Below are 27,041 nucleotides of genomic sequence, written 5' to 3'. Positions count from 1 at the left end.
GCTTAGGTCTGCTAGAGTCTTCAGCTCTGTTTGGAAAACAGAGAGTATAAAATGCTTTGTTGATCCCTAGTTTCTCTCTGTGAAAAATGCACTGGGTTGTGTTTGCAGGAGGCCCTGTGAACAGGGCTGGCTGTTGCCTCGTATCTGCACCAGGTACAGCGTTCACTCCAACGACACATAGTGAGAGCAACTCAAGTACTTCAGCTTCAGTGTGTCACCAGGAAAGCTTTAATTGGATACTTGAAAGTTAACAATAATGGTGGGTTTTTTACTGCATTCCCAAGTTACATAGGGACGATCATTTTTGCATCTTGGTGGCTGCTGGAAATACCATTCTCTGCTGGAGCACTCTGCATTGCCTGGATCGACTGTGCCACCACGGGTAGGTATGCTGGATTTCCATGTCTTCATTCATGTATTACAAGCAAGAAATATTTTACTTGCATTTAGGGTTGAAATGGCTTTTCAGAGGTTCCCAGCACTTGTGGTAGTTTTTATCTAGGCGGTTGGAGGTCTGGAGGCCCCATTTGGTGACAGCCAGACTGAGGGACGATTCAAACATGAAGGCCTGTTGGCAAGAGGGAAGGTAGGTTAGGGCAAGAGAGTGAGAGTATGCATCCAGCAAGGTAGCTCTACTCTACCACAAAGAGGAGTTGCACACATGGTTCAACCCTGACAAATTCTACCTCCAGCCTGATCAACCCAGGGGGAGAAAGCCCTTCAGAGATGGCATTGCAATGTTGGTATTAACCAGGTCTCAGGAGTTACTTTGGATTCCCTGCATACCCAGGAAGGCCAGGTTTTTCCAAAAGCTCTAGTTCAAGGTCTGTTGATCATCACCATTAGAATTTAGGGGGTGGAGAAAGGAGGACAATCAGTGGTTTCATTTCTTTGTCCATAGGCTAAGACAAAAAATAAATTAATCAGGATGAAAATTCCCAGCTTCCTGCTCAGGCAACACTTTATGTGAGCAGATGATCGAAGCTGCCTGGCATCACATGCCTCCAGGGGAGCTTTTGGGAGTTGAATGGTGCTGATCAGGTAAAGGAGGTGAATGCTACAGCCATTTTTGTCCAAGTACTTTTCCAACTTATCAGCAAGAAGCTAGGCTGTACTTTGACAGTGGCACAGCCGCAGCATGCCATACTGTATTCGAAATCTTACTGGGTCCCTTGGCTCCTTACCATGGTCCCTTCTGCCACCCTCTCAGGCTCCAGCTTGGCTTTGCTCGCCTTCTCAAAACAGTCGGCATCCGGCCCATGAGGAGTCATCATGCTGTGCAAGCTGGCGCCTCCAGGCTGGAAGCCTTCCTCCTTTGCTTCGTAGTGGCCTTTGATGAGTCCCATGAACTCACTCATGCAGTTCCCTGCAGGAGGCATAGAGAAGAGGTTGCAACACAGTGTGATTAGGCAGCATCCCACCTGTGCTGTGAGCTTCTTGAAATCCACGAGCTAAGCTGCACCAGGCAGTAGGTGGTGTGGAGGTTCCTAAGCAGGGCATCACAAGAGAGGACATCAGGGATCCTATGGGTGATGCTTATAAAGCTGTAGAGGTTTTATTCCACTCTTAATTATCTGGATTCAGAAATTGAGAGCTCCCTAATGAAGGTACATTGATGTTGGTAGACCTGTGCTTTTCCTATCACCTCAAGCTGTATAAGTACTACATCTGCATATGGACTGCATGGTGTAACCAGATAATTACAGGACTGGATTAGAGATCTTAAAGCACTGGAAAGAAAATTCAGTATAATCATCCCTGTCTTATGGGCACTGAGGCACAAAATGGCTGGCTGTCAATCTGGTGAGAAAGCCTAGTATGCTGTCCCAGGTTATAAGCTTGAAATAATTTTGTTTGATATACTTCTATCACCTCTAGTCCAGCCAGGTGCTTCAGTACCTTATGCTTTTGATTCGTGCATTATTTACTTATTTCTCAAGAGCCACCACATGCCCAAGGACAAGCAGCCAAATTCCTCATTCCCCAAGGAAGTATACTTTCAATCTTCTGAATCTCATGGAGGAATATACCACTAACTAAGGTAAAGATGGCAATATCTAATCATCCAGTACTTACTGAGATATGCTCTCTGTAAGGGAAATAGTTTAACAACTGCCATCCCAAACTTTCAGCTTTACTAGACCTCGTGTGATGAAACAATATGGCAACTTTCTGCTTAGCAGTCAGTTTTTGCAAAACCAGGACACGCTTCTGTAGCTATGTTATATATAACCCTTTTAACCACTAGTTCGGCCTTTGTTAAGGGTCTGAAATGTTTAACAGCAAAACTAATTTAGCTCAAAGCAGAGTTGGCCTATATATGTATGAAAACATTTATTAATTTTCATCCCAAGTTGTCAGTATCTCCTGTAAGACTGGATTGTTATAGGCTTTTCATTGAACTCATTCATGTACTGTGCCTGGGGCACTCAGACTTCTGTACAGACCCTAAGAGCTGGATTGCCAATGTGTCTGCAACCGGACTTATACTATTGCTTACGAAGAATGGGCTGGTGAGTAGGAAACCAGGCTAGGACTTAAGAGATGAGCTGAGTCCAGTTTCTTATTCATTCACAGATTTCCTATGTCACCCCAAGAACTCAGGTGCGCCTCCATTCTCTATTGGTAAAATAGCATTGTCCTCTACAAGAAGGATGCTGTGAAGCTAAAATCCATTAGTAGCTATTAGATATTAGGTCCCACTGTAATGAGAATCACACAAGTACTCTCTCAGACACAGATGCAATATATGGTATAAAAGCTGTGTCAGACACATTTTTCAACCCATGGTCCAAAGACCCTAGGCATAATTCACAGCCCCCAGCTATGTAGAAAGATAGCCAAGGGAAGACAGTATTTATGAGCTGCACAACCACCTTTGAATGTGAAATTCTTACAGTGTCTAGGGGGAAATTTTTGGACCACCATTGCTATATTTATACTGGGTTAAAGTTAAGGCAAGATGAAAACCATGACTCTGCATGTACCAAAGTTCTGTGAACAGAGGCTTTCCACTTGAGGAGAGGAGGCAACGGGATTTCTGGCAAATGAAATAGGCCTCTTGTAAAATATTTGGAGAAGGAAAGTCCAGCAGCACTGAACTTATGAAACCAGAGAGTTGCTCCATCCTGTTATGCCTCTCTAACGGTACAAGATTCTCATCACCACACTAATTTCAGAAGGAATTAATGTGTAGTGTCTTGATTATTGGCTGTTGCAATGTCTGCCTTACCTACTCAAGCTCTGCCCCTCTGTGGCTGGATGAGAGTAGACAACCAAACTCCTCATCATGAGTTTAGAGCTCAAGCCTATGGCCAAGGTACTGTGGTCAACTGAGTAGCTGTGGTAGCTGTCTGCATGGGTACTCTTAGCTCACAACACGGACAAGAGCATGAGAGTTATTTCAGCCACCTTTTAGAACAGACTAAGCAAGGCTGAACAACTTCATGTTGTTCAACACAATGTGTCTTTGGAAAGTTAGCACAGCTCTGCTGATGCGCAGCAACTGAATCGTGGTAAACCTGCCATGTGTCTCAAATTTTTGGGCCTAATAAAAGAAGTAATTGTGATCTGGCATGATCCCAACTGGTCAGGAGACATGTTTCCATGTCACACTCATTATTGGGAATGAAAGCAGAATGAAAAGGAAGGACTTTGCCTGTGGGACTTACTCAGATGGTGGCACAGCTGCCTATTGTGCTTGCAAGCGCCACTAATTCTGCTAGCCCCCAAGATGCTTGGAAATATGTCTGAGTAGCAGGAGGAGCTGGCTATTAAACAGTGGTTAGTAAGTGTGCAGAAAGCCTCTCAGCGCTTCAGAGTGACCATAGTGTGACCTTGATAGCTTCTGAGATGGGTTCTTTTAGCTGTTAACAGAAAGGAGTGCAGCACGGGCAAGCTTTTTCCCTTAGTCTCATAGAGCAGGTTGCCTCACCCCTACCCTGGAAGAGCAATCCTATGTGTGTAACTGGATTTCTAGCATCCATTCAATGCAACATGTGGCCATGGTTTGCCAAGATAAAACCAAAAAACTGCCAAACAGAAACCGGGTCTGGTGATGGCAACCAAATCCCTCCAAAATCAACCAACAGCCTGAGAAGGAGCCCAGTTCCTGATCTCTGGCTTCTTAAACACCAGAGGTACCTCCATCACTGTGCAGGTGGTGAAGAAGGGCTGAGGAAAGCCAATTCAATCCTTTGCTGTAACTTTGATCTCACCCTGTGAGTAACCTTGGGCAGCTCTACATCTCTCTGCTTCTCACCATCTGATGTCGTATTTTCCTTTCTCCTGTTCTTTATCTAGGTAGTCTAATGATATATTAAGCAATTCATGGCTGGATGACAGGACAATTTCTGATGCATTTGTGCAATGCCAAGTCCAATATGCGTCCGGTCTCAGTGGAAGCCCCTTGAGTACAGATGCATCCATCTATGCAGACACTACCAGCCCTATCACCTCTGAGTTTTCCTGAGATGCTCTAAATAAGAACGTCTTTGGGTTTGTTGGTTTTCCAGGGAAGACCAACTGACTCCAAGAAGCTAACTCTAACTGTGCCAAGGGCAACAAACCATACTGCTTCTTCCTTGCATGTGCGCTCAAATAAATGGAAGTTTGGTTTTTTTCCTGCAGTGCTGTGCTCAAGCACAACTAACAAAGGGCAGACGTACGGTGGTAGTATGGTGGACGGAAGGTGTTGTTAGCTACACCCCATCGTGGGGGGAATATGACAAAGTCAGCAAGTGCCACTCCAGGACGGGTCGACTTGGCTGTCAGGACAGTGAAGATAGAAGGATCCTGAAAAAAGCAAAGCAAAAAGCATGAAACAGAGCAGGGCTCAGAACTATCTGCTCAGGTCATCCACCCAGTAAACCTGATTGATACAGCCTCTCCCTTGCCAAAATACCTTTACCACCTGTGCCTGGTGGTGTGGGTGAGAGTTGTAAGCCTGTGTGACAGCACCCAGCATCTTGATCCCATGCTGAACATGGGAGACAAGTGATGGGGACTGGATTGTTCTTCCATTAGGCAGCCTTGGAGAGCCTTCCCTGCCCCAGCAATGATGCCCTTGGAGCCAGTGGCACAGTCGCAGGGGAGGGACAGCCCTGCAAGATGGGGTACTGTCATTCCAGGAGCAGTCTCCAGCACTCCTCCTAACATGAAACCATACCTCTTCCTTAGCTGGTTACAGAGGACAGGAACATCCTGCTGGAGACATCTAGCCTCACAGCACTGTTAGTTTACAAACAGGGAGAACAAAGTGCAGAGAAATTGTGTCTTGTTTCAAGGATTTTTGAAATCTCTAGTTCAGTAAAGTGATTTTCTGGGCTTTGATCCCCAAACCAGCCTTCTTCTGGCAGGTTGTTCTGGAGTTTAAAAAATTCTTTCTGTTGGTTGTCTCACTAGAAACGCTCCAGTCTCCTTGCACACCCACTTGCAGAAGCAGTGCCAAGAGATGGCTGCGGGCACCTCTCCCACTGGGCTGGCTTCCTTTTTAGAAGAGCTGCTCACATTAGTTTCAGCTTTAGATATTTTCCATAACATCTATAAATTATTGCAATGAAAACTGCCAGCTCTTTGAATGAGTTTCAGCGCTGGGCTCAGAGGAACCAGCCGAAGGAGTCTGCGCAATTGCAAGAAATAAATCAAGGCAACAATCTGTAGCAAAAGTCTTTTTGCTGAGTTGTATGGTGTGTGTTGGCTTCAGTATTCAGCTCACCTCCAGGGTGCAGAAATTCTACGCTAAGCTGCATAAAGCTGTTTAAGAAGCTGGTCCACTTCCAGTTATGTCTTTGTACCACAAAGGAGGTTATCTTTCTCTACAAGAGCTTGGTTTGGGCCCAGGGAAAGAAGCACAAGAGATTCCGTACTGTTTCTTACAGCACAACATATTTTTTAACAGGTACTGAGCCCCTGGAGCTCAGGGTGAGTTTGGATGGTACGGTATCCATACAGCATTGCTCTGCCTTGCCCAGCTCCAGAACTTACCGCATGGTCAAAAGCAACAGCATTAATGACCATGAATTTTTCCAGATGGTATTTATATGGCGTGTAGTTCCCATGCCAGGCTACAACATTGAAAGGGGAGAAATCCTACCAAAGCAAAGAGACAGAGCATTACCATACACAGCCTTCCAGCTTGCGGCACATATGCAAATTTCTAATTTGGCTTTTTGCCAAATTAGGAATGGGTTTAATGCTGGTGAGAGGTACACCAGCAGCCTAGAGCACAAAAGCCCTTTAGGCACAGCCTGGCATTGCGAGGACATGAGTTTCCTCAGCATTTCCACTTAGTGAACCTCAGCCCTCTCTCAGTGGCTTGAACTGCCCAGGCAGTGCCCAGGCAGTGTTTGAACAAGGCCAGCTGCACCACTGGCTCTCTGGTAGGGAAACCCTGGCTTTTCTCAGCAGCCCCAGCTCCTCTTTTCTACTCTGTTATTATAAACCTCTGGAAACAGTGAGGCAAAGACCATCATTGAGTCTTTGGGCAACCAAGTCTTCACAAACACTTCTTTCTAGACTGAGGAGCCTTACCTGGGAAGATGAATGACCCAATAAGGCAAGGGCTCAGTCCTGCTCCACTTAACCCAGTAGGATCTCCTAAGACTACATGCATGCTACTGAGTTGCATATCCCAGGCCATGCACTGGCAATCACTGTGCTTCAGTGTTACCTGTTCTCCAGGAGTATCCTCACCTGCTGGGCTGCAAACAGCTTGCCCTGGTACTTGCTGATCACCGTGTAGCCTCCTGGCACTTGGCGGTCCTCATACCACGCGGTGGGTACCAAGAAGTCACGTGGGTTGGCCAGGCCATTGGCTCCTGCGAAAGAAAGAGATGCCAGAGCCCTTTGGGCAACCTGCAAGCAAAGCAGGAGGCTGGTGCAATTTCCTGGCTTTATGAGTGCCTTTCTGCATTTTGAATGGCCTTACTGCTTCTTGGCCCACCGCGAAGCCTGAAATAGTCATGTACTTCTTGTGCTCCTATGAGCGGGCAATTGTAGTACCTCGTAGCATTTAAGTCCATGCTCCCCTTATGTGACTAAGACAGGTCTCCCCTGGTTCCCTTCTGAACAAGATTAATATTCTATCCCCAATTAAGGGCATGTAAAAATTAGGAATTAAGCAAAAAACAGAGGGTGAATTGCTTTGTGTTCCTGGATGTCCTGCTGGTTGGACACTTAGCCATGCAGAAGTTATGAGGCATGTCATGAGGGGGGCAAATACATTTCTGAATGCTTGCAAAAAGAGTAATAAAATAAGGGCTAGTGATACCTACAGAGTTGGGTCATGCTGAGGGGTTGGTTAGCGTGAGGGGTACATTTTCAAAGTGCAAAGCACCATACGGGTGCTGCAGTATTATTATTCTTCTCATTAGTATTATTGTTACAAAGTGGTTTTGAATTTCTTAGATAAAAATGCAGACATTACTACCTGCTGCAGTATTGCTTTTCTCCAGCTGTCATTTTTCAAGTGAAAAGTGAGGTTAGAATAAAGTAAGACTGGAATACAAAGGATCTTGGTCTCTGAGGGGAAGGCAGGTGGGTGGTGAGAAGAGGAGCTCTTGTAATTACCACCTCCTGAAAAGGTTTACAGGCAAGTGCACTAATTTTCTTTTCTTCAGAAAGTAAACCTTATAATAGATTCCTACCTTCTAGAGATATTAAAAAAAATAATCCCCCAAACCCAGTCCAGCAGTGTCTGAAAAGCTAGCTAATGGGAAAACTTGTTACAAACAGGCTGGAGCAACAATATCAATAATCAAGTGGAGCAGGCACAAAGCGTAAGAAGTGGGTGAAGGCAGGTAACCTCAGCTGGATGAAAGAAAAGCTGCTAAAAAATCACTGTAGGCTCAGTGAGGAGAGAGATGTGCCCAGCACATCACACAGGAAAGATGCTCGAGCAAGGTCCCATTAAATGGCTGCAAATTGGGTTGGCTCCCCACTGCAAGAGCTACTGGCTTCAGTTTCACTATGGCCATGAGGTGTTTGCAAAGGCCCTCTGCATGCAGACGGGCCATGCCAAGCTTGTTACTGATTGATAATACCTAGTCAGTTTGCTTCAGACATGGCCAGTCTTTTAGATCTCACTGAGAGCTATAAAACAAGCCCAGTCTAGTGGGGGAAAAAACCAAACCCAACCTAAAATGAAAATGAACCAAGCCCAAAACACCAGTCTGAAAGTGGAGAACTATTGGTACCGGTTTTGTAGTTATTTTAGCTGTTACAAGGGAAATTTCACTTCCTTTCCCTGAGACAATCTTAGTAGCAGTAACCAGGAGGTGTTTTTCTCAGCAAGAAAAGTTTGGAGGTGAGTAGTCCAGGGATAAGGAAGGTGAAATAACTTGAGCTGAGCACCTCTGGGAAGCTGGCTGGGAAGTCGCAGTGGGGACAGCAGGGCTTCACATGCTGTTCACCCCTGCAACATCTTTGTCATGGCAGCAAGAGGCTGTGCCTTCATGATCTGTGACACTGCACAGACCAGGAGGCAGCTGGAAGAGAGGATCTGTGATTTATGAGAAAGCTAGAGCTGTGCTCAGTGAAGGCAGATCCACCCTGGCAGCACAACATGGAGATGTGAATGTGTTGCTGATCCTAGTCCTGGGCTGCTCAATTGATTGATTTTGAATTCTCCAAGGAGAACAGCTTCTGACACTAAGGCACTCTAGGCTCTCTAGAACACCTCTATTCACAGAGGTGGGAGGGAAAATACTTGATTAAATCTAAAATGGGGCTTCAGGAATATCAGTTGCCTCTGAAATCTGCCTTTCCTTTTACCAGGTAAATTATCTCCTATTACTCTAATTTATGCCATATCTGTAAGGGATACCAGTGGTGGTGGCCTGTTGAGTTTATTTTGGTAGGAACAGATTCAGAGCCAGCAGATGGAGACTTCCAGATCAGAAGGGTAAAGAGAAAGGGAAAAGGGGAAGAGAAATGGTCCCTTCAGTCCCAAGGGAATCTTGGGACAACTGAGCTGTCACATTTTTTAAGGAGGATGCTTGCTCTGCTGGGGAATAACGGTGCTGGGATGGAAAGCATTTTTGGGAAGGAGTGTGTGCACGGGAGGATTTATTATGTAGGAGATAAAAGGATGGACTGGGGTTTGTAATTCCTGGCTGTCTCTATGAAATTCACTGTAGGTCTGATGGAGATTGTTACCAATGGGTCCCAGGTCAGGCAGCTCAAAGTGTGCCCCGTACACCTCCAGGATGTAGCCTCTGGTCTCTCCAAACACCTCCACACTAAAACGCATTCCTTGCTGGAAAATAAAGGAAGATAATAGGATCCTCCCAGGACTTCCCTGAGAAACCACGAAGAGCTGAATGCAGGAGCTGGCTTCCTCTAATGTCAGGCTCTGAGCCACAGGCAGCCCTTACCTGGATGACACAGATTTCATTGGGCTCCACTAGCATCTTCCCAAACTCGGTTGTGATGAGCAGTTTCCCTTGCTGAGGCACTGTGAAAAAAAAATACAGGCAGAGGAGCTGAAGCAATGTGGTGAATGCCTTCCTCTCTGTACACGAAGAGCACCTGGGCTCCAAGGAAGAGGAATGGGCCCTTTCTGACCCTGCTTCACTGCGGGACCGGGCTCCCTCTCCCATGCAGAGACTTGCAGCAGAGGTGTCTGCACAGGAGGGAGAGCTTCCAGACCAGCCCCATGGCCCCTGTGTCATAGCAGGTGCCTGCATGAGGTTAAGCCATCCATCATCAGCTTGTGTTCCTTTGACACAGGGTTTGTGCCACAGACACTAAGTCTAGATAAATGGGTCCTGATATATTCAGGGCCATACCTGTCCATATCATGATCTTCATGTAAAACAATGCACATACCCATCCTTGCCATGCCACCAGCAGTGTGAGATGTCTGGGACAAGCTAATTCTCCCTGCTTCCTGAGGGTAGAAGTAATGTATACTGATTCTGCCTTATTTTCCTGGAGTGTCCTGGCACAGGAGAGCTCACATTTTGACTTGAAAATCTAGCAGACTTACAAAACCTATCCTAGCACTTTTCACAGCACTGAGGGAAGTGAGTGAGAACAATTTATTAGCTATTTTATGGGAGAATTGTTTCTGTTGGTTACCCCAAGGCATTTCTGTCCCTTGGTCAAGAAAGACACAAGCAAATATCAAGCTTCTTATACCACTCGGAATAATTTTTGGCATGTGCACACTTTATGTGCCAACCTCAACACTATTCATGGCAGTCTAGTTGCCTGAGGCTGGCAGAGAATGTGAGCTAAATTGCCATGCCAAATACTCTTGGACTGAAACAATGAAGGCATCTAGCTGTAAACTGTTCAGAAATCCTGAGGCTTATGTTTTCCAGAAAACCTCTACCTGTGGTGTGCCTAATACCAATCTGGGGAGTGCTGGAAAGTGCTGGGAGTGCTGGGTCACTGCTGAAAACCAAAGTTGAGGTCTGGCAGAGATGTGCTCTCTCTGAGCTGCACAGGGGTAGTGTAACCAGCCCAACAGCCCACCAAATCTGGATGACCTGAGGGTGAAGCCAACCCTCCCCTCCAAATCTTGGCTGTAGGGCCCAGGCTCTGGAGAATAAGAGACAGGCATGTGGCACCCCAGGTAGACCCTTGTGGGGAAAGGAAAAGCTGAAGCATCAACTCACCAATTAGGAAGTCGCCATCTGAATTATAAAGGCATCTAAAGAAAAAGGACAACAGGAAGGTCAAGGTGCTGTCAGCCCCAGGCACACACCATGACCACAGCTGGGGAATTTTGAGCTGGGAGGTTGACGTGGCAGAGATGTCCCCTTCTGCACCAGAAATGCTATTTGCAGGTCAGTGAATGCGATATACGGGCTGGTGCCAAGGAGGCAGGGAGGTTTAATGTGCATGGCCTGGAAGCAGGATCTCCTCCAACCTCTGCCAGGTCCCTGCCTTTATGGCCATGGGTGCATCAGGCACTGTAAACTGGGTGGCAGGGCTGACTTCGCCCATGAGCTGCTGCAGAGGGTAGTGATGCCCATCAGAGGCTGCATGCGTGATGACCTCTGAGGAGCAGCTCTGGTCCCTGGGATGAGAGCATCTGGATCCAATACATCCTCTCTTGCTGCATTCCCATGCCCAGCTCCCTCCTCTTGGTGGCTCCCCACCTACTCCCCCATGGAGCACAACCTGCTTCACAAACACCCTCCATGGACACCATGAACACCTTTGCCCATGCACACAGGAACAAAGGAACATAGAGACAGCACCTCTGGGAGCAACTGGACTTGAGCACAGAGCCAAAAGACATGCACACGCAAGCAGCCAGCCCGGGGCAACCTGAGCCTCCAGCACAGCAGTCACTGACCTGTCGAGCATGGAGGTGTTGCAGACGAAAATATGGACGGCGATTCCATTGCGTCCTCTGGGGTCGCCAGCACCACACAAGGTGTGCAGTCCCTACAGGCAAACCCAAAGCACTGGGAGTGAGCAGCAGACAGGGGCCAGCCCCCTTTCCTCCCCTCATTCCAACCCCTTGCTGGGGCTCACCCCCTCTCCCTGCTTCCTGTACCACTACCAGCCTGTCTACTTATGGCCTTTGGCCAAACATGTTAGCTTTACTTTAATATCTTATGGGTTGCTTCGCAATCCATGTAAGCTGGTGTTTTCCAGCCGAGGGACTGAGGAGAGCTGGGGCTTGGGTCTTTTTTGAAGAGTTCCTTGAAAGACAATGATGAAAATCAAGTCTACTGGCAGGTGGTTGAAAACTGGGATCCTCTCCCCTCCCACAGATGCCCAGAGGTGTCAAAACCACTGTGGCTAGCCCAGTGCTGAGCACCCCATGTGCTCTTCTACCCCCTGAGGGGAAGCAGAGATGAAGGATGCCTGGATGCCCTGGTCCCCCAACTTACGCTCACAAAGTCCAGCTTATTCTGAGGGGCTTTCGGGATCTCGAAAGGCTTCCATCGCAGCTAGATTGCAGCAAATGAAAAGCAAGAAAGCAGTGCCAGTGGTTATGATGCAAACAGTGGCAATTCAAAAGAAAGCAGACCCCTGTACTGCCCCTGCTTGCCTGCCCTCTGCCAGCTGAGGTAGCTTTCGTTTTTCTCTTTGCCTTGCTTCATTTAGCTTACAGATTTCTTTTGAGTAATGGAGCTTTTTTCCCTTTAAATCATTATTTTGTAAAATAATTGGCAGACCTGTGTAGTGCCAAGGTTAAAAAAAAATCCTGTTTAAAAGCTGTCTTTTCCTCTATCAGTAACAACACCTGAGAGCAAAGAAATTCAGATCAGCTGGCTTTCCACAGCCAAATTTTCATGGTCCTGTGTTCCACTCTGCACTGGGTGATTCACTCCCTTCATGACCTGAGCATAACACTCCTGTTTGCATCACCTCATTTTCCCCACATCTGAAGCAGAAATATCTCTACCTGCGTGAGTGGGAGCTGTGAGCAGCAGTAATTACTTCTTGCAAAGCCTGTCAAGATCCTCAGGCAGAAGATGCCAGAGGAGTCCGAAGTATTTATTACCACTAATACCATATTAAGGGTATTGCAGCTCTTGGGGATGAGGTGCTGTGGCTGAGAGCCCCTCACTGGGGAGGGGTCAGCGCAGACCAACCCAAACACCCAAAATTAGGAGGATGTTGACATGGTCAGCTGCCAGATATATCCCCTGCATCGATACACTTGACCCCAGATAAAAGTGCCTGTGACTCTGGGCATGCATGAGAACATTTTCTTGCTTTTAGCTAGCTGACCTAGCAGTTCTTGACATGTTTTTAGGCTGGTGCCCTGAGAAAACAAAGCTTCTGGGACTCTGTGTCCGTGCCTACCACCCCACAAAAATTTGAACTACGTGAAATTTCAGCTAAATTGGAAAGGGATGCAAAGATACTAAATTCCCCCAAGCCTCATGGAAGTTTTCATGACCCAAATCAAAATGTGGGTGCCCAGGTAACTTGTCAGGCTCTCCTGGAGAGCCGGCCTCAGGAGGAATCAGGCAACTGCACCCAGCGAGTGCATCTGTGAGTAAAGCTGAGTGAAGCAGGGGCTCATCGCTAATTAATCAGCTGCACCCCAGGCCTGGCCCTGCAGCGTGGCCCTCTCTGCTCTGCTCTCCAGAGCCATCTGCTTCCCAAAGGCATCCCACCACCGCAGCCTTGCAGCAGCCCTGGGTCACCTGGCTTGGATCCATCCCTTGTCCCTTCCTCCCCCTATCCCATTTGCTGCTGGGCAGAGGCACATTTTCCTCCTCAGGAGTTGTAGGCAGCTCCGTGCTGGTGGTGCCTGCTCAGGGTCGCACTGCTGGTGTGCCAGGTGAAGGGGAAGAGGCTGCTGCAGAAGCTGTGTATTCTGGATGGATACCAAACACACCTGCCAGCAGATCAGGTGTGACCCTTGCAAGGTATTGACACCTCACAGATGAGCCAGTAAGATAGTGCTGAACCTCAGGTTTTGCTTTTGGACTTCTTTAAAGCATGTTTTCCTTTGGTTTCCCAGACATGAGCCAGAGCCAATGCAAAGTGTGGTCAGAAGGTGCTCCAGAGCCTGCTGCCACCTCCAGCAATAGGAGCCTTCCCTGGCTCCTATTAATTTCAAGGCAGCTGTGAAGGCTAGCAGAGGCATCCAATGTGAACTGTTCCTCTAATTATTGTTTTAAGCCTTCAGGGTTGGAAATTGGAACCCAGTTGACAGAAACCATTGGGAAATACAGAAAGAAAGAACAAACAGAGGGATAAAGGGAGAAGACCTTGAAGGCCGGCGGGGGAGAGAGAGAGGGAGGGAGAACAGGCCAGAGAAGAGAAATAAATATCAGGTATAAAGAGGTCTAAAGGGAAGCAAATTTTCTAACTGAGGAATATGAAAGGTGACAGTAAGCCTACAGATGAAGTAATAAGTATAGTGCAGTTCCTGCATAACAGCTTCGTTTTCACTTTGGTCCTTGTGGAGTTGTCATTCTTGTGGGACAAGGAGATCAGGAAATCAGTTTGGCATCCAGCCCATTGATTGCAACTGAAAATGGTGCCTGGCCCCTCTCCTCTGAAATGCCTGCAAACTGCAAAGCCACGGCCTGGCTCTGCGTGCTGTTTGTCTGGTGCATCTCTGCGGCATTTGGGTTTCACCGATACAAGAAGAGAAGAATGACCACCCTGAGCCAGAAGAGAAGTTCAAGGCAGCCAGAGGCAGCCAGCACCAGGTGTTTAAAATGGGGAAGCTTTTAGTGTTGCTTCCCTGCTGTATGATCCATGAGCTTCCTGAGATATGTCACCTCTGTGTTTACTATTAATTTAGAGGTTTTCTCTCTCCAAGGTTTGTTGAGTCACTTTTTGAAGCCACTTGGATCCTCTGGCAAGAAATTTCACTGTGTATGCATTTATTTCTTTTTTTTTAACATGACATTTGTTATTGGTATTAATTTTCTCCCTGCCTCTCAATCATAGCTTCCCTTGGTCATTTCTGTTCCAGGCTGGAGAGAACTTTCTTCTATTTCAGCATGGATGCCACCCCATATTTTTTTATCACCTTTGTCCCTGTTTCTCTATTGTCCCCTGTGCCTTTTATAATTCTGCCATTGCCTTTGGGCAGCCTTAAAGGATATTTTTTCCCATTGAATTCAATGATCTTTGCATAAGGTAGCTCCATATGGCCAGCCTTTTAGATGGATGACAATTGGGAAAGCTCCTTAAGTGAGCTGGGCAAAACACAAAGCACTGCAGGAAAGCGTCAGACTTGTCCAACAGACTAAACCTGGTCTCTGGCTCTGCTTCAGAGAGGATGCAAAGGAAAGCAGGAAGATGGCTCCCACTAACTGACAGGAAATAACCCCTCTGGTTTTGGTGATTGCTGTTGAAAACTGTGACAGAGAGAGTGGGCAGGATCTTTGTTGTTGTTCCCTTAGGTAAAAGGGAACAACCACGTAAATGGCTTGAGGTGCTTGATAGCCGGGCATCTTGGAATTACTGTAATCATAAATAACTGTAATGGTAGATGCAGGCTGAGAAAGGGCACCAGGGATGGATGAGGTGGTAACAGAAGTCATTGGAGTTTCATTTGGGAAGGGGCACAAAAGGCACCTAAATACGAGCTTCTCACTGCTCCTTGGTCAGTGGCTGGAAAATGTATTCCAGCAGAACTATGAAAGTATTTAGAAAAATGGCAAGGCTGCTGGGAGGCTGGAAATTAGCTAAGGATGATGCATCAAAGGGCAAAACCTGAGTGGAGTGAAAACCGATGACCGTGAGATGATGTTGGGAGGAGAATGGCAGGAGGAAAGAGTCAGATTAGCAAAGCCAAATGTTCTGGGGCTGGCAGGGAAGAAATCATGATTAAAGATGATGGCAAGGCCGTAACAGTGGAAGACAAATGCCATGTCTCTGTGTGACTCTCCAGAATTAAGCTTGATTTCCCATGAGGACTGCAGAGAAACAGGCTGGCAGCCAGCAGCCTCTCCGAAAGCACAGGAAAGGAGGGGATGGATGGCAAAGACATGCTGCTGCTCTGCCTGCTGGGCTGGGGTGTGATGAGCCTTTGATGGGGGAAACTGAAGAGGAAGAGAGAGCAGCCCGAGAGGTGGCCAACAGGAGCCCCCAAGGGAGGTGCTGGATAGCACAGACCAAACCCTGTGGCACTGCAGCCGTGCTGGGAAGCAGCACAAGCATCCATTGAGGTGGGAAGCAACAAGCATCCGATTGAGAGCTGTCCTTCCTTGGATGATCCATAGGTGAGGAACAACGGGTGGCAGTCAGAACCTGGCTCCTGTGTTGGCCAGACCCCCAGATCCCCAAAAAACTCTTCTCCAACCTCTTGCAGTTCAGTGCCTTTGCACCCTGGTTAGTTTAATGTCTGACTGTCCTCCTGGCAGGACCAGGGCTCTTTCCAGCACGTTTACCTGGTTAGGGTCAGGCTCAATTTCATCCCAGTTGTGTGTCAAATGGCCTTCCTTGAGAGGCTTGAAGGGTTTGTGGCAGACTGAAGGTAGGATCCGATACAGCCAGCTACAAAGAAGGAAAGGACCTGGATTAGCCTGGGGAAGAGGTTAAACCCTCTGGGTGGCTGTTGGCTGGTTGAGCTTCTAAAGGCATGTATAACATTTACATTGGTGGCAACTGGGCAAAAGGTGTATTAAATATCAAGCACCAGCTCACAGCCAGAGGCTTCCAGAGAGATAGTTGTTTATTATAGGCATATAATGCAATAAAAATACATGCTGTTACATATAGGTAAATGTCTATATGTGTTTTTACATATAATTACATACATTTACATTCACACACATGGATATATATTCATATAAAAATAAAGACACAGCTTTATATGTGTCTGAAATACAGCAATCTTTGAGGTGGAAAAAAGCCTATTTAAACACAGCTACAACGCAACTCAGGCAAGACAGGGGCAAGCACGCTATCTGACTGAAAGTACAGAAGAGCTTTCAGGAGACAGAAGGTCACAGCCATTATCTGAATTTGGATGGATTACTGAAAGTAGCATGCTATGCCTGGCTGGCCATGCCCATAGGACCACCAGCAAGCCCACGCAGCGAAGACCAGAGTTTTATGTGGCATGATGCTTTGTACTGCTGTAGGAGGTCTCCCATGCCTCCATCACTGCCTGGGACCGTTCACTCTCCTTCCTTGCTGCCTGCTGTGTCCATGGCTGCAGCCCCTGCCGCCCCCACTGCTCCGGCAGCCATTGCCAGTATCCGCACGCCGTGCACAGGCACAGCCAAGCCCGAAGCTGGGCTTTTAATCAGGGAGGAGAGCAGAGGTAATCAGGAAAGCCTGAACTAGGCAGGGCTGCCAATGCCTTTCATGTGTTAACAGCAGTGGTTGCAGTTTGGGTGGGTGGGAGTGGGGAGGAGGGAGCTCCCCCTTGAGAGCTGGAAAATTTCCATCAAGGACATCTTCATGCAGCAAACAATGATTCATCCCTTTCCCACGCACACCGCAAACTGGCACCAGCCTGGAGAGCAGAGCTCTGCTAGGCAGCTCAGATGATACATTTGCCTTTCATTTGAACGAAGAACAGAAGGGACAGAAAAGCCACCGTGGGAGAAGCAAAATGAGAAACCCATCTTCTGCAAACTGGTCATGGCTGGAGCATGATGACTAGGACAGAGCTCTGGGACATTTGCTGCTGGCTGGAACAAGCTGTCCCCAGCACTGCTAGGGACGCAGGGAGTAAGCAGCGTGCTGGGTGCCTGACACTGGTCTGGGCCCCTGGCCAGCCCCAAAAGAGGTACAGCCTGAACTAGTGCCTCACCAGCCCCAGCCGGCATGCAGGAGTGTCCCTTACAAGGAGAGAAGAGTCCTGCTCAGAGGTTTGGTTTTGACATTGTCCATCAGACGTTCACCAGTGCCAGTTGCAGCGGTGATGTTTTTGCAGTGGCATCAGGGCTGAGACACTGAGGTTGTTTCACACAGCCCTCTTGGGACCATCTGGCACCTGTGAACATCCCTTCTCCTTATTCTCCTTGCTCAGAAAACCATTTTCTTCCCCATCCAGACACCCTCTTTCTCAGCGTTTTCACAACCCACTCACCCCACCTGACCATCCTCTCCCTCTTCTGTGGTTTTCTGCCCTTGCTCCTCTGCCAGCATATGGTGGAGGTTTTCGGATGCATGCTTTCCCATCTCATCCACCCTGGCTTGCAGAAAGCACTGGTGGCACAGAGGTAGCCTTTCCATTGCTGCTCGCCACTCACCCCCAGCGCCCCTTATCACCCGCCCACTGCCAGGGTCATGATACCTTCGCTTATTCGTGGGCCGGGGACAGGTGAAGGCAGAGCCCGAGAGCTGTTCAGCGTACAGGCCGTATGGGCAGACTTGCGGGTTATTCTGAATGGGAGAAGGAAAAATAAGGAGTGAGAGGCAGCAGCACGGGATTTAGCTCTGGAGCCCCTGGCAGAGGGCCACAGCAGGAACCCAGCACCCTGATGCCATAGACTGGATTGTACTCCTGAGTCTGTCCATTAGCCCAGTGGTTGTATCTTCTTGCTCCTGTGAGACTGGATCCCCTGTGGGTACCAACCAGACCCCAAAACCCATTCCCACATGCAAGAGGCTACAGAAGTACACTAAGGAGTTTGCACAGCCATTGGGGCAACATGCCTGCTGCTAGAGCAAGCGGTACAGGGCAGCGCTCGTTAGAGTCAGCAACAGGAGCATCAGGGAAAAGAGGATTATTCGCAACACTTACAGACTGCAAAGCAGACCATTATTATGCACAAAAATTTTGAGACCAAGTGTTCAGATGGGTTGCCCCAGACCATTGTGTCTGGCTGGCTTTCCAGATGGCTGATAAAGATGCACAGCAGCTGCACCTTTGCTTCTTCCCTTCTATGCACTAAATGCCCCCTTCTTCTCCTGCCCTCTGGCAGGGGTGCCCTGAGCAGGCATTTGGGTGGTGTGCTGCTTCCTCCCGCCAGTGCTCTTTGCTGCCCAAGGGTGGGAGTGACTTGTGTGGGAACCTTTGCTTTTCTGCAGGGCTTCTGCATGGTGACAGTCCTCCTTTGGAGTACAAAGGGGACACTTTCTCCTTTGCAGAACCATGGTTAATGACTAGCACAGGTTTAGCAGCCCTTGTGAGTTCATAACTGAAGGACAGATTCCTTCTTTTCAGAGAACAGAAGCTAAACATTTGGATCTAAGTAGGCCAGCATCTATTTGTTTGAGATCAGCAAGAAGCAAAGGCATCCAAGAACTGCAGGAAATACCCTGATGGGACAGTCATACACCATTTGCTATCCCATCTCCCTCCTGCAAGGTATAGTTTAGTATCCTGTCATCCTGCTGCGGCTGAGCGTGTCAGCCATCCATACGGTATCAGACACTGCCCTGACAGGTGGGCAGAAGGAAGAGGTAAAGCTCTCATAATGCACGTAGCTTCCAGCCCTCAAACTCCATCTTGTCAGTATGGGTATGCAGTGAAGCAGGGGGATCAATAGCCCTTGTCATTTTTATCTTAGCCAGCACAACTGCAGAAGCCAGTCTTATAAATACTGCAGAGGAGAAAAGATCCACCCCTGGGACTGGAGATTTTTTTGTCTAATTTGTTTTCAGATTTTTCTATTAACTCTTTTGACACTGAGTCCAAACTCTGTCCAGATGAGGGTACCTCCACCAGAAGCTGGAGGGGTCTTCTCGCCTGGAAAGTGGTGCTGCTCTGGGAAATTACGAGAAGCACATTCACCACAGCCACTGCCTGTTCAGACCAGTTTTAAGGTGCCTTTTTCATACATCTTTTTCTCCTCCCATCTGCTATAGCCAGTCTCAGAAACAAGACACTGCACCAGCTGAGCCACCAGTGTGATCCAGTACAGCAGCTTTTCCTTCTTGTGGGCACACCATAGGCTGCAATGCAGACCTAGGGGACATATATAGTCATTTAACATGTCCTAGTGTTGTGTTACTACCCACACTTGCACACAATGTGTAAAACTACAGAACTGGGGAGATCCAGAAAACTCAGGAAAAACAAAGGGTGAAGTTCACTGTTTGACCTTAATTCTGCGGGCCTCTTTGCACACAGGATGAAGAGGAGCTGACTTGCACCAAGGGATGTAATTCACTGAGCATAAAATGCTGCCATCCAAGTCCAAGGGATTACAGGGCATCCAAGGGAGGTCACAGTCAGCCTCAAAATGTGTGCTCGTGTGAAGGAGACCAGTGTAAAGGAGATGAGAGCGCATTAATTCCTCAGGGTTTTGTTCTTGCCTCTGCGGACAAAGTGGCTAGCATCACATGGGTCATGATTCCTTTCTTTAAAACAGAAAGACCCACGTAATTTATTTTGATCTAACATGCTCAGAAGTTACTTACTTTTAAGAATTAATCTTGTCAGTTTACTACTACAGGTGTTCTTGTCCCCTCCCTACAAAGGAGCTGCCCTCCTGCCAAAGGCTTTGTCGCTTTATGGCTTCATTGAACCCAGTTCCTACAGAAATCCCAAAAGCCACCTCTCCTGCATGACCATATCTCTCTGCCAAGCTTCAAACTTCTGCTTCAGTTTATTCCAGAGCCGACGTGCTCCTTCTCAGTGTGGCTGAGCCACTTCTATTGCAAATTCCTTTTGGAAAAAATTATGTTGAGCAGAGCTAATTTAGGCAAGTCTTAACCCCCTAGGTGAAACTTGGAAGCTCACAAGTAACTTAAAAATAGAAATATGAATGGAAATCTTTAATTCCAATTTTTGCCAGCATCTTATTATTCCAGTCCTGCATAAAGAAGGCTCCTGGAGACTTTTGTGGTGGCAGAGAGAAAGGAAACATGTTAAGATGAAAAGAAGCCCAGGGAACAGATATTCACTCTATTTCATGTAATTTTAATAAAGCACTTTAAAAAACTCAGTACCTGTCCCTCCGGTAAAGCTCCTGGACAGCGTGGGTCCTCAGAAACATGTTCGTTTCCAAATCCCGACATGTACTGTAAAATAAACCACACAACTCATCAGTGTTTTGAGAACATGAGCAAAATCTCTCCAGAAAACCCGTACATTTCTTCCCATGCTTTTTTTTCCAGGCTCTTTGGTATGCATTAAGACTTTCTCAAGCATATTGCCACAGACCATTTTCATAGCTCCTGGCTTTGCTTCATGAGCTAACCGTGTAGTGGACTGGGAAGCACAGACAGGATTTGCTCTTCTGCTAAATTTGCATGTACATTTTGACCACCTTCTGCACCGTGCAGGCACTTGAGAAAAAAGCCAAATGTCACATATACAGTCTGACTCAAGAACAACAGAGTGATGTATAGGAAGAAGAACTGTGCACCAACATTATGGAAGTGTGCTAGCACCATCCAAGTTAAATCTGACTTCACTTGAATCATGGATGTTCCAAAATCTGCAGACTGCCTTGAAAATTCAAGCACTGAGCCATGGCCCTCAGATGCTCAGGGATTGAAACTGGGAGTCATTTGGTTGTCAGGTTCTTGTGATACATCCCTGTGACCCTCAAGAAAAAGGTCAGGATGTAGTTAGGATGGGGGAGGAAAGGAAACTTGGCTGGGACTTAAACTGTGTCACTGATTTGCCCTAAATGAGTATCACCCAGTTGGGTGTCCACCATGGTAGTAAGCAAGAATTAATCTATTACCAGGTGATAATCTGGTTTTCTAGGGTGATGTATACCTGAGAGACCCATGGTTGAGGAGAACTTCTTCCATGCCTGCTCTTCCTACAGCTGCTGTGGTCTGAGAGAGAGCACGGCTAAAAGTTGCAGGACCCCAGAGGGTGCAGCTAAGAGCTTTGTGGGACTAAGAAAAGCCCCACAGTAAACCTGAGACACACAGGGAAGCAGGTATAACAGAGACCTTAGCTTTCCACTGATAGAAATGTAAATACAGTCCCTTCAGATGCTATAGAAAGGCATGAAGCGACTCTGTTGAACTCTGTGTGAATGCAGAGGTGTTTTGGCAGCGATCAATGGTTCGGCTCTATGGCCTGGGGAGAGAGTTAAATATTAATGCTCCCCTCTATCAACTGCAAGAGTAGCTGGGCTACTCATCTGCCTTCACACAGTGGTGCTGGGATGGCAAAGCCCAGGAGTCCCAACACTTGGCTGACACATGCATGCTTGCTGCGATGGGGTGGCTGCAGCACTGCAATGCTGCTGTGCCTCAGCAGCTGCCTGGGGGCCCCAGTGCTGGGGAACCCCAGAAAGCGGCAGGCAGCCTCCCTCGGTACAGGGTGACACCCCGGGAGGCAGAGGTCTGACAGGAAGGTGAGCGGCAAAGCCCCTACACCTGGTTTATTTTATTATTATAGTGCCTGGATTATTTCCCCAGCGGTTCTCAGCCTTGTACAATTTGCAGTTGTCCCCCACCCCAAAACCTCCCAGTGTAGCACACACTCAGAGAGCAAACCTGAAATCTTCTGAAAAACTGTCTGCTTTCCTCAGGCACCTTTCAGCGACCTGAAAGAAAAGTCCATTCCCAGGGGGAGCCAGGCTGGCTGGAAGCCCTGCTTAATCTGAACCTGAAAACATCTCGGTTTGCATCAGTTCAGGGAGGATATTTCTCTCCTTCTTACAAACAAACATACATTGCTAGGACTCTGCTCTCCACTGGGTTCTGCAAGAAGCATATTGATATGCAAAGCAGCAGGTCACCTAAGCAGCCTTGGCAAATGTATTGTACTAGAGCATTTCTTTCTTTTTTTTTCTTTTTTTTTCTTTTTTTTTTAATTTTCTTTTTTTTTTTCTCCCCTCCCCTCTTTTAAACGGAAATGCAGCAATATCTGAAGGGACTGCAGCAGTTCCAGAATTAACTGAGACCTCCGCACTGCATCCTCCTCTACCAGCAACTGTAAAGGTGGTGGGAGCATTTTTCCTGCCGGGCAGCCTTGATGAAATGGGAAGGAAAGGGGGAAGAGGAGGAGGATGGGGGGGACATGTTGATTTTCTGGAGGCATAGCCAGCAAAGCCCAGCAGGTTAATGCAATATACAGGCTGCTTTGCTGAGCACCACCTGCAAAATGCTCAGTGGACAGCTGGGAGGGGACATTCTGTGGTTCTTTGGTGGGTTTGCATATCTGATAACCAGTATGTGCTCCCCAGCAGCCCCCTGTCGCACTGCTGGGGCAAGGAGGGAAAAAGGCACAGAGATTTTGCTGTGAGAAATCCATCCCCTGACCTTCAGGCTAAAAAGCTGGTGACCTGCACAGCTGGCCTGCCCATCCACATTGCCAAAAGCCCCTTTGCTTCTGCTTGCTGGGCCAGGGGAAAGAAAGAAGACCAACTCAGCAGCAAGCATCTCATGCCAGCAGCTGCTCCATGTCCATGTTGGTGCTGTACTGCACCTCGCCCGGCCCCGTGCGGGCAGCTCGCTCTGGAATGCAGCAATGTGGGCAGCTTCCCACTGGGATGGACTGAGAGCCGGTTCCTTGACTGGGGGCTGCAGAGTGGCTGGTCATCACCCAGAGATGTAGGAGGCTGGGGGGTCTGGGACAGGGGAGCTGAGTCAGGGAAGAGGCGGTGTTTGGAAAAGGGTGACATCGCCCCACTGCCCTGAGAGTGGGAGCAGAAGATGCTGCATCATTGTTTGGTCAAATCAATTATTCCTTGCAAAAAAAAAAAAATAAAATTAATCCTCAGGTAACTGCATCGAGGGCTGAAAAAAAGACATTGGCGGGACTGCAGCTGCAGGAGGGGAGATTGTGCTACCGGTGATTTATCACCCTGAGTGTAGCTCCAAGACTGCCTGAGTGTTCAGTATGGCTTTTCTCATTTGCTCATCTTGTTTTGTCTTCCCCTGTGGCAGACCTCAGAGACGCTTCTCTCCTCTCCACACCCTTAAGGGTCAGTGTCCAACACTACTTGGGCTGCCAAAAAAAGCCGTACCACACCAGCTCCCCACATGCGTCAGAGGTGTCATGCTCCAGGGCTCTGGAGCACGACGTGGGGACCCTGCCGATGCAGGTCGGTGGGGAGCAGCAGTGCAAGGGCCAGGCACACCATGGCCCTTCTCCCTACCGACCCTCTGAGCCCACCTCCCACCTCTCGGTTTGTGTTGCACAGGGTGGCCCAAGCCAGGGGAAATAACCCCTTTCTGCCTGCCCAGCACCTGCACCAGAGCATCTTTTCTAGGCAAAAAAAAAAACCTGGAAAGATGGAAACCAACCCTTCTCCATGAAACGGCACCGTGTTTTTAGTCCAAAGTGACCTCCGTCTAGGTCTCTGCCTGGCCTCCATAGTTCCTAGCCAGGTTGGGTAGGTTGAAGGGCACTATTCTGGTAATTGGGCAGGTGGTTTCTCTGTAAAACAGAAAGTTCTCTGAGGTCCTTTGTTTTCACTTCTACTTTAATTCCTGTTGTTATTTTGCCCGAGATCCTGTAGCTTTTCATGCAAATGGAATCTTAGGAATTCATCTGACTCCACTTTGTTTTTTGTTTTGTTGTTTTTCAATAAAATGAGTGAGATAAAAGCCCAGCAGAGCATAAAAAATTCAGCAAAGCTCATTGATTGGAATAACTGGGATGCAAAGCAGAGTGCTCGCAATGGGTGTCGTGCTCTGACCTATAAACCATAACCTTTTGTTCACTGGATTAGACAGCAGGCATGGGAAAAACGCATTTGAAGTCTGAACACATAGACTGCAAAATAATTAAGGTCCTTCTTCAAATGCTGCATAATACATATCTCTATCAGCTCCTGCTGCAGGACACAGGAAAATAACATTCATCTCTAGACAAAAGCCATGGCACTTTTTGCATCAGCTCAGACCAATCCACACGGGAGTGTCTAACACAAACCTGCAGAAACAGGGACGTGAGCATTCGGGGCAACGAGTAGGGCAGGCCTTTCACCCTCTGCACAGGGCTCCACAGCCTCCTTGCGGGGTAAAACCAGAGCGCCCAAACCGGAGCTCTACCCCAAGGCCAACATTCCTGGCAGGAGCTGCCATCTTCCTGATGTCTCCATAGCCCTCTCCTCCAAAAGTCCTGTGGATGGTCCAGGACCAGATCCTTCTTAAAAGGACCTGCCCAGCTCCAAGGTGGGTCAGGGCATTTGGTGGAGGAGGGAGGAGAAGGACGGATGCTGGGAGGAGCAGAGAGGAAGGGTAAAGCAACACTTTTGGAGGAAAGATGCAAAGAGAAGTTGGGCTGGGGAGAGGTGATGACAGGGTATGGATGTATATAACCTCTTGGAGAGGAGGCACTGGCAGAGCAGCCCGCTCCCGTGGCCAGCTCTGGGCAGACCTGTGCTCAGCCTGCAGCCACAGGCCAACAAGGTGTTAGGGTCTGCCTGGAATGAGTCGGAGACAGAAGATACTGTCAGGCCACTCATCTGCAGTTGTATTGGGGCTAGACTGCCACGCTGCTGAAAGAGGATAGTGAAAGGTGAGGGAGGTCAGGGACAAGCTGGGAAGAAGTATGGTGGAATTTTACTCTAAGAGGAGACAGGACTCTTCAGAGATGAATAAGAAGACATGTAAAACCACTAGGTAAAATAATGAACATCGCAGAAGGTGGTGAAAGAACGTACACATGTATCTCAGGCATACCCAGAGCTAGGAAAAAGCTTAGTAACAATGACAGCCCCAAAGTCTGGGGAGAAACACGATGGTCCTGCACAAGCCCTTGACACCCACAGTGGTCCTGGGGTGAGCCCTTGCTGCTCCTGCCTGCTGCAGCATTACTCACGTGCCCCGATGGCCCCAGGGTGGCTGGCCCCTCGCTGCCGCGGCGAGGTGCCAATGAGGCTCAGGGTTGTGACCCTCACATTCCTACTCATGAGCCATAAACCCACCACATCCCACCCTTCTCCCCAAACTCCCCATGCTCTGACAAATGGTGGTGGGGAAAGCTCCCGCTGGCTGCACTGCTGGGGTTCAGAGAGGAGAGCCTGGCCAGAGTCCCTGTGTGTCAGCGTGCCTTGTGTGGGGGACTGAGAAACTGCCCCAGGCTGGAGCCACTGCTCCCCTGGGCTGCCAGGGAAGATGGCAGCCAGGCTTGCAACATCTGGGCAGATGTTACCAGCCAGATTTCATAGGCTGAGGAGGAAACACCCCTCTGGCAGCCAGGGCAGGAGGAGGGGTGCATGCAGAGGGCAGGGGAAGGACAAATCCTGCGATGAAGAGGTCCTGTGCTGGGACAGCCTGACCAAGAATGATTTCCAAAGGAGGAGAAGAGGGAGAGAAAAGCCTATTTATAGATGAAATGCAGCAAAAACCTTTAACCCAATAGACCTTTAAAAACACACCTTGAAATACAAAAGAGGGTCACTCTAAAATGAAACAGACACCCAAAAAATGGTGTCAGCAGAAACAGGGTGCCCACAGCCAGTACTGGTGGGTTGTAGCACCCAACCCCTTACCTGCAAGCTCATCATACTCCTCCTGGTCCTCCTGCTCTTGGAGCAGACTCAAACCCCAAGCAAGTATCTGGCTGAAGAGGCCTGCCAAGCAGAGCCTGCTAGCTGGTTGACCGAGCCGGGCTGGTGGCAGGCTGACAGTGCTGGAAGTGAGAAAGTCCAAGGGAATTTTCAACCTGTTTGCTCAGCCCAGTCTGTGTTTAACCAAACACCAGCCCTTCTCTGCAGTACCAACCCCAGGATCGATTTGAAGATAATAAATGCGGGGTGATGGGGACTGAGTTTCCTCATGGCTCCTTTTCCTCCTCAGATGTCAGAAAAGGGGTCGTAGTTCCCACATACGGGGGGAAAAAAGAACAAGGTGTTTAAAACCAAAGAAAAGCTATTTTTGCAACTATTTTATAAGCTTCTTTCATGAATTATACTTCTAGCAATTTTCATATACAACCCTCTAAATGTGTAACAGATGTTTGTTCATTATGTTTCTGAGCTGTGTTACATTGGGGATAGAAAGGATCACATCCCATCTTAGTGAAGGTAGTGGTATTTGTGAAACACCGTGTGGCAACATTACACAGCAGTTTGGGGCCAAAAGTTGGGGAGGATTTTTTATTCCTGTGATTAGAGCTAGTGAGGAGAACTTATAAATTCTGAAATATTAATATTTTTCAAGAAAGCTGTTGCTGAGGAAGGAGCAGCAGCAAACATTTAGCTACAGAATACTAATGAAAGTAGCTCTGCATTTTCAGAAGTTGCAGAAAAAAAATCAATTTATTTTATTTGATCTTTTTGACTTTGAATTCTCATCAATCCTCCTCACACACACACACACACACACACACACACACACACACACACAAAGAAAAGGCAATATATTTTCCCCCTTTCTGTGACCTGCTCTACTATAAGTCCTGCCAGGAAGAAATCTCTAGGAGGCACACATTGAAATTTAAACATGACCCTGGAGTTAATGTCTCCTCCTCTCCTAGAGCATCCTGGAAGCCTTCCCTCCCCAAAGCAGTTACCAGTTCGCGTGGCCCCCACAGCAGCCAGTGAGTGCTCAGGCTGCAGGAGGAGACCTAAGGAGGTCTTAATTGTTTTGTCTTCTCTAAAACTGGTACCTCCTTACACCACCTTGAGTAATACGTCAGAGCCACCAAAAGCTGCCACTTTTTAAGGTCTAGCAAACAAGGCTGGCTGCTACAAGGGAGAAGATGGGGTGTATGAAGAGGCAGTGGTTATTGGTGGGGAAGAGGGAGAGCTAGTTTTCTTTAGCTGTCCCCCCTGATC

At 48.0% G+C, this 27,041-nt stretch overlaps 1 protein-coding gene across 1 annotated transcript; it reads right to left on the bottom strand.

The window, feature by feature from the left end:
* Window positions 1-205: 205 nt before the first annotated feature.
* On the bottom strand, window positions 206-25,910 carry HGD (homogentisate 1,2-dioxygenase). Its single transcript, XM_009506399.2, has 14 exons — window positions 25,755-25,910; window positions 20,293-20,364; window positions 17,690-17,778; window positions 15,831-15,936; window positions 11,853-11,912; window positions 11,309-11,400; window positions 10,623-10,657; window positions 9,375-9,454; window positions 9,157-9,256; window positions 6,694-6,818; window positions 5,986-6,090; window positions 4,668-4,794; window positions 1,185-1,366; window positions 206-568 (listed from the first exon to the last, which is right to left on the bottom strand). The coding sequence occupies exons 1-14, from the start codon at window positions 25,767-25,769 to the stop codon at window positions 437-439; spliced, it is 1,320 nt and encodes a 439-aa protein (XP_009504694.1). The 5' UTR covers window positions 25,770-25,910; the 3' UTR covers window positions 206-436.
* Window positions 25,911-27,041: the final 1,131 nt, after the last annotated feature.

Source organism: Phalacrocorax carbo, chromosome 1 (genome assembly GCF_963921805.1).
Source record: "Phalacrocorax carbo chromosome 1, bPhaCar2.1, whole genome shotgun sequence".
In the NCBI taxonomy this organism is placed as follows: Eukaryota; Metazoa; Chordata; class Aves; order Suliformes; family Phalacrocoracidae; genus Phalacrocorax; species Phalacrocorax carbo.
Note: the sequence above shows the minus strand (reverse complement) of the source record. Positions and strands in the feature narration are given on the sequence as shown.

Excerpts from the sequence above, each read along its gene's own strand:
- HGD (XM_009506399.2), bottom strand. Across the intron at positions 17,779-20,292 it reads GAGCTTTACCGGAGGGACAG|AATAACCCGCAAGTCTGCCC; the intron begins GTACTGAGTTTT and ends TCTCCCATTCAG. Across the intron at positions 6,819-9,156 it reads GCCTGACCTGGGACCCATTG|GAGCCAATGGCCTGGCCAAC; the intron begins GTAACAATCTCC and ends TTTCTTTCGCAG.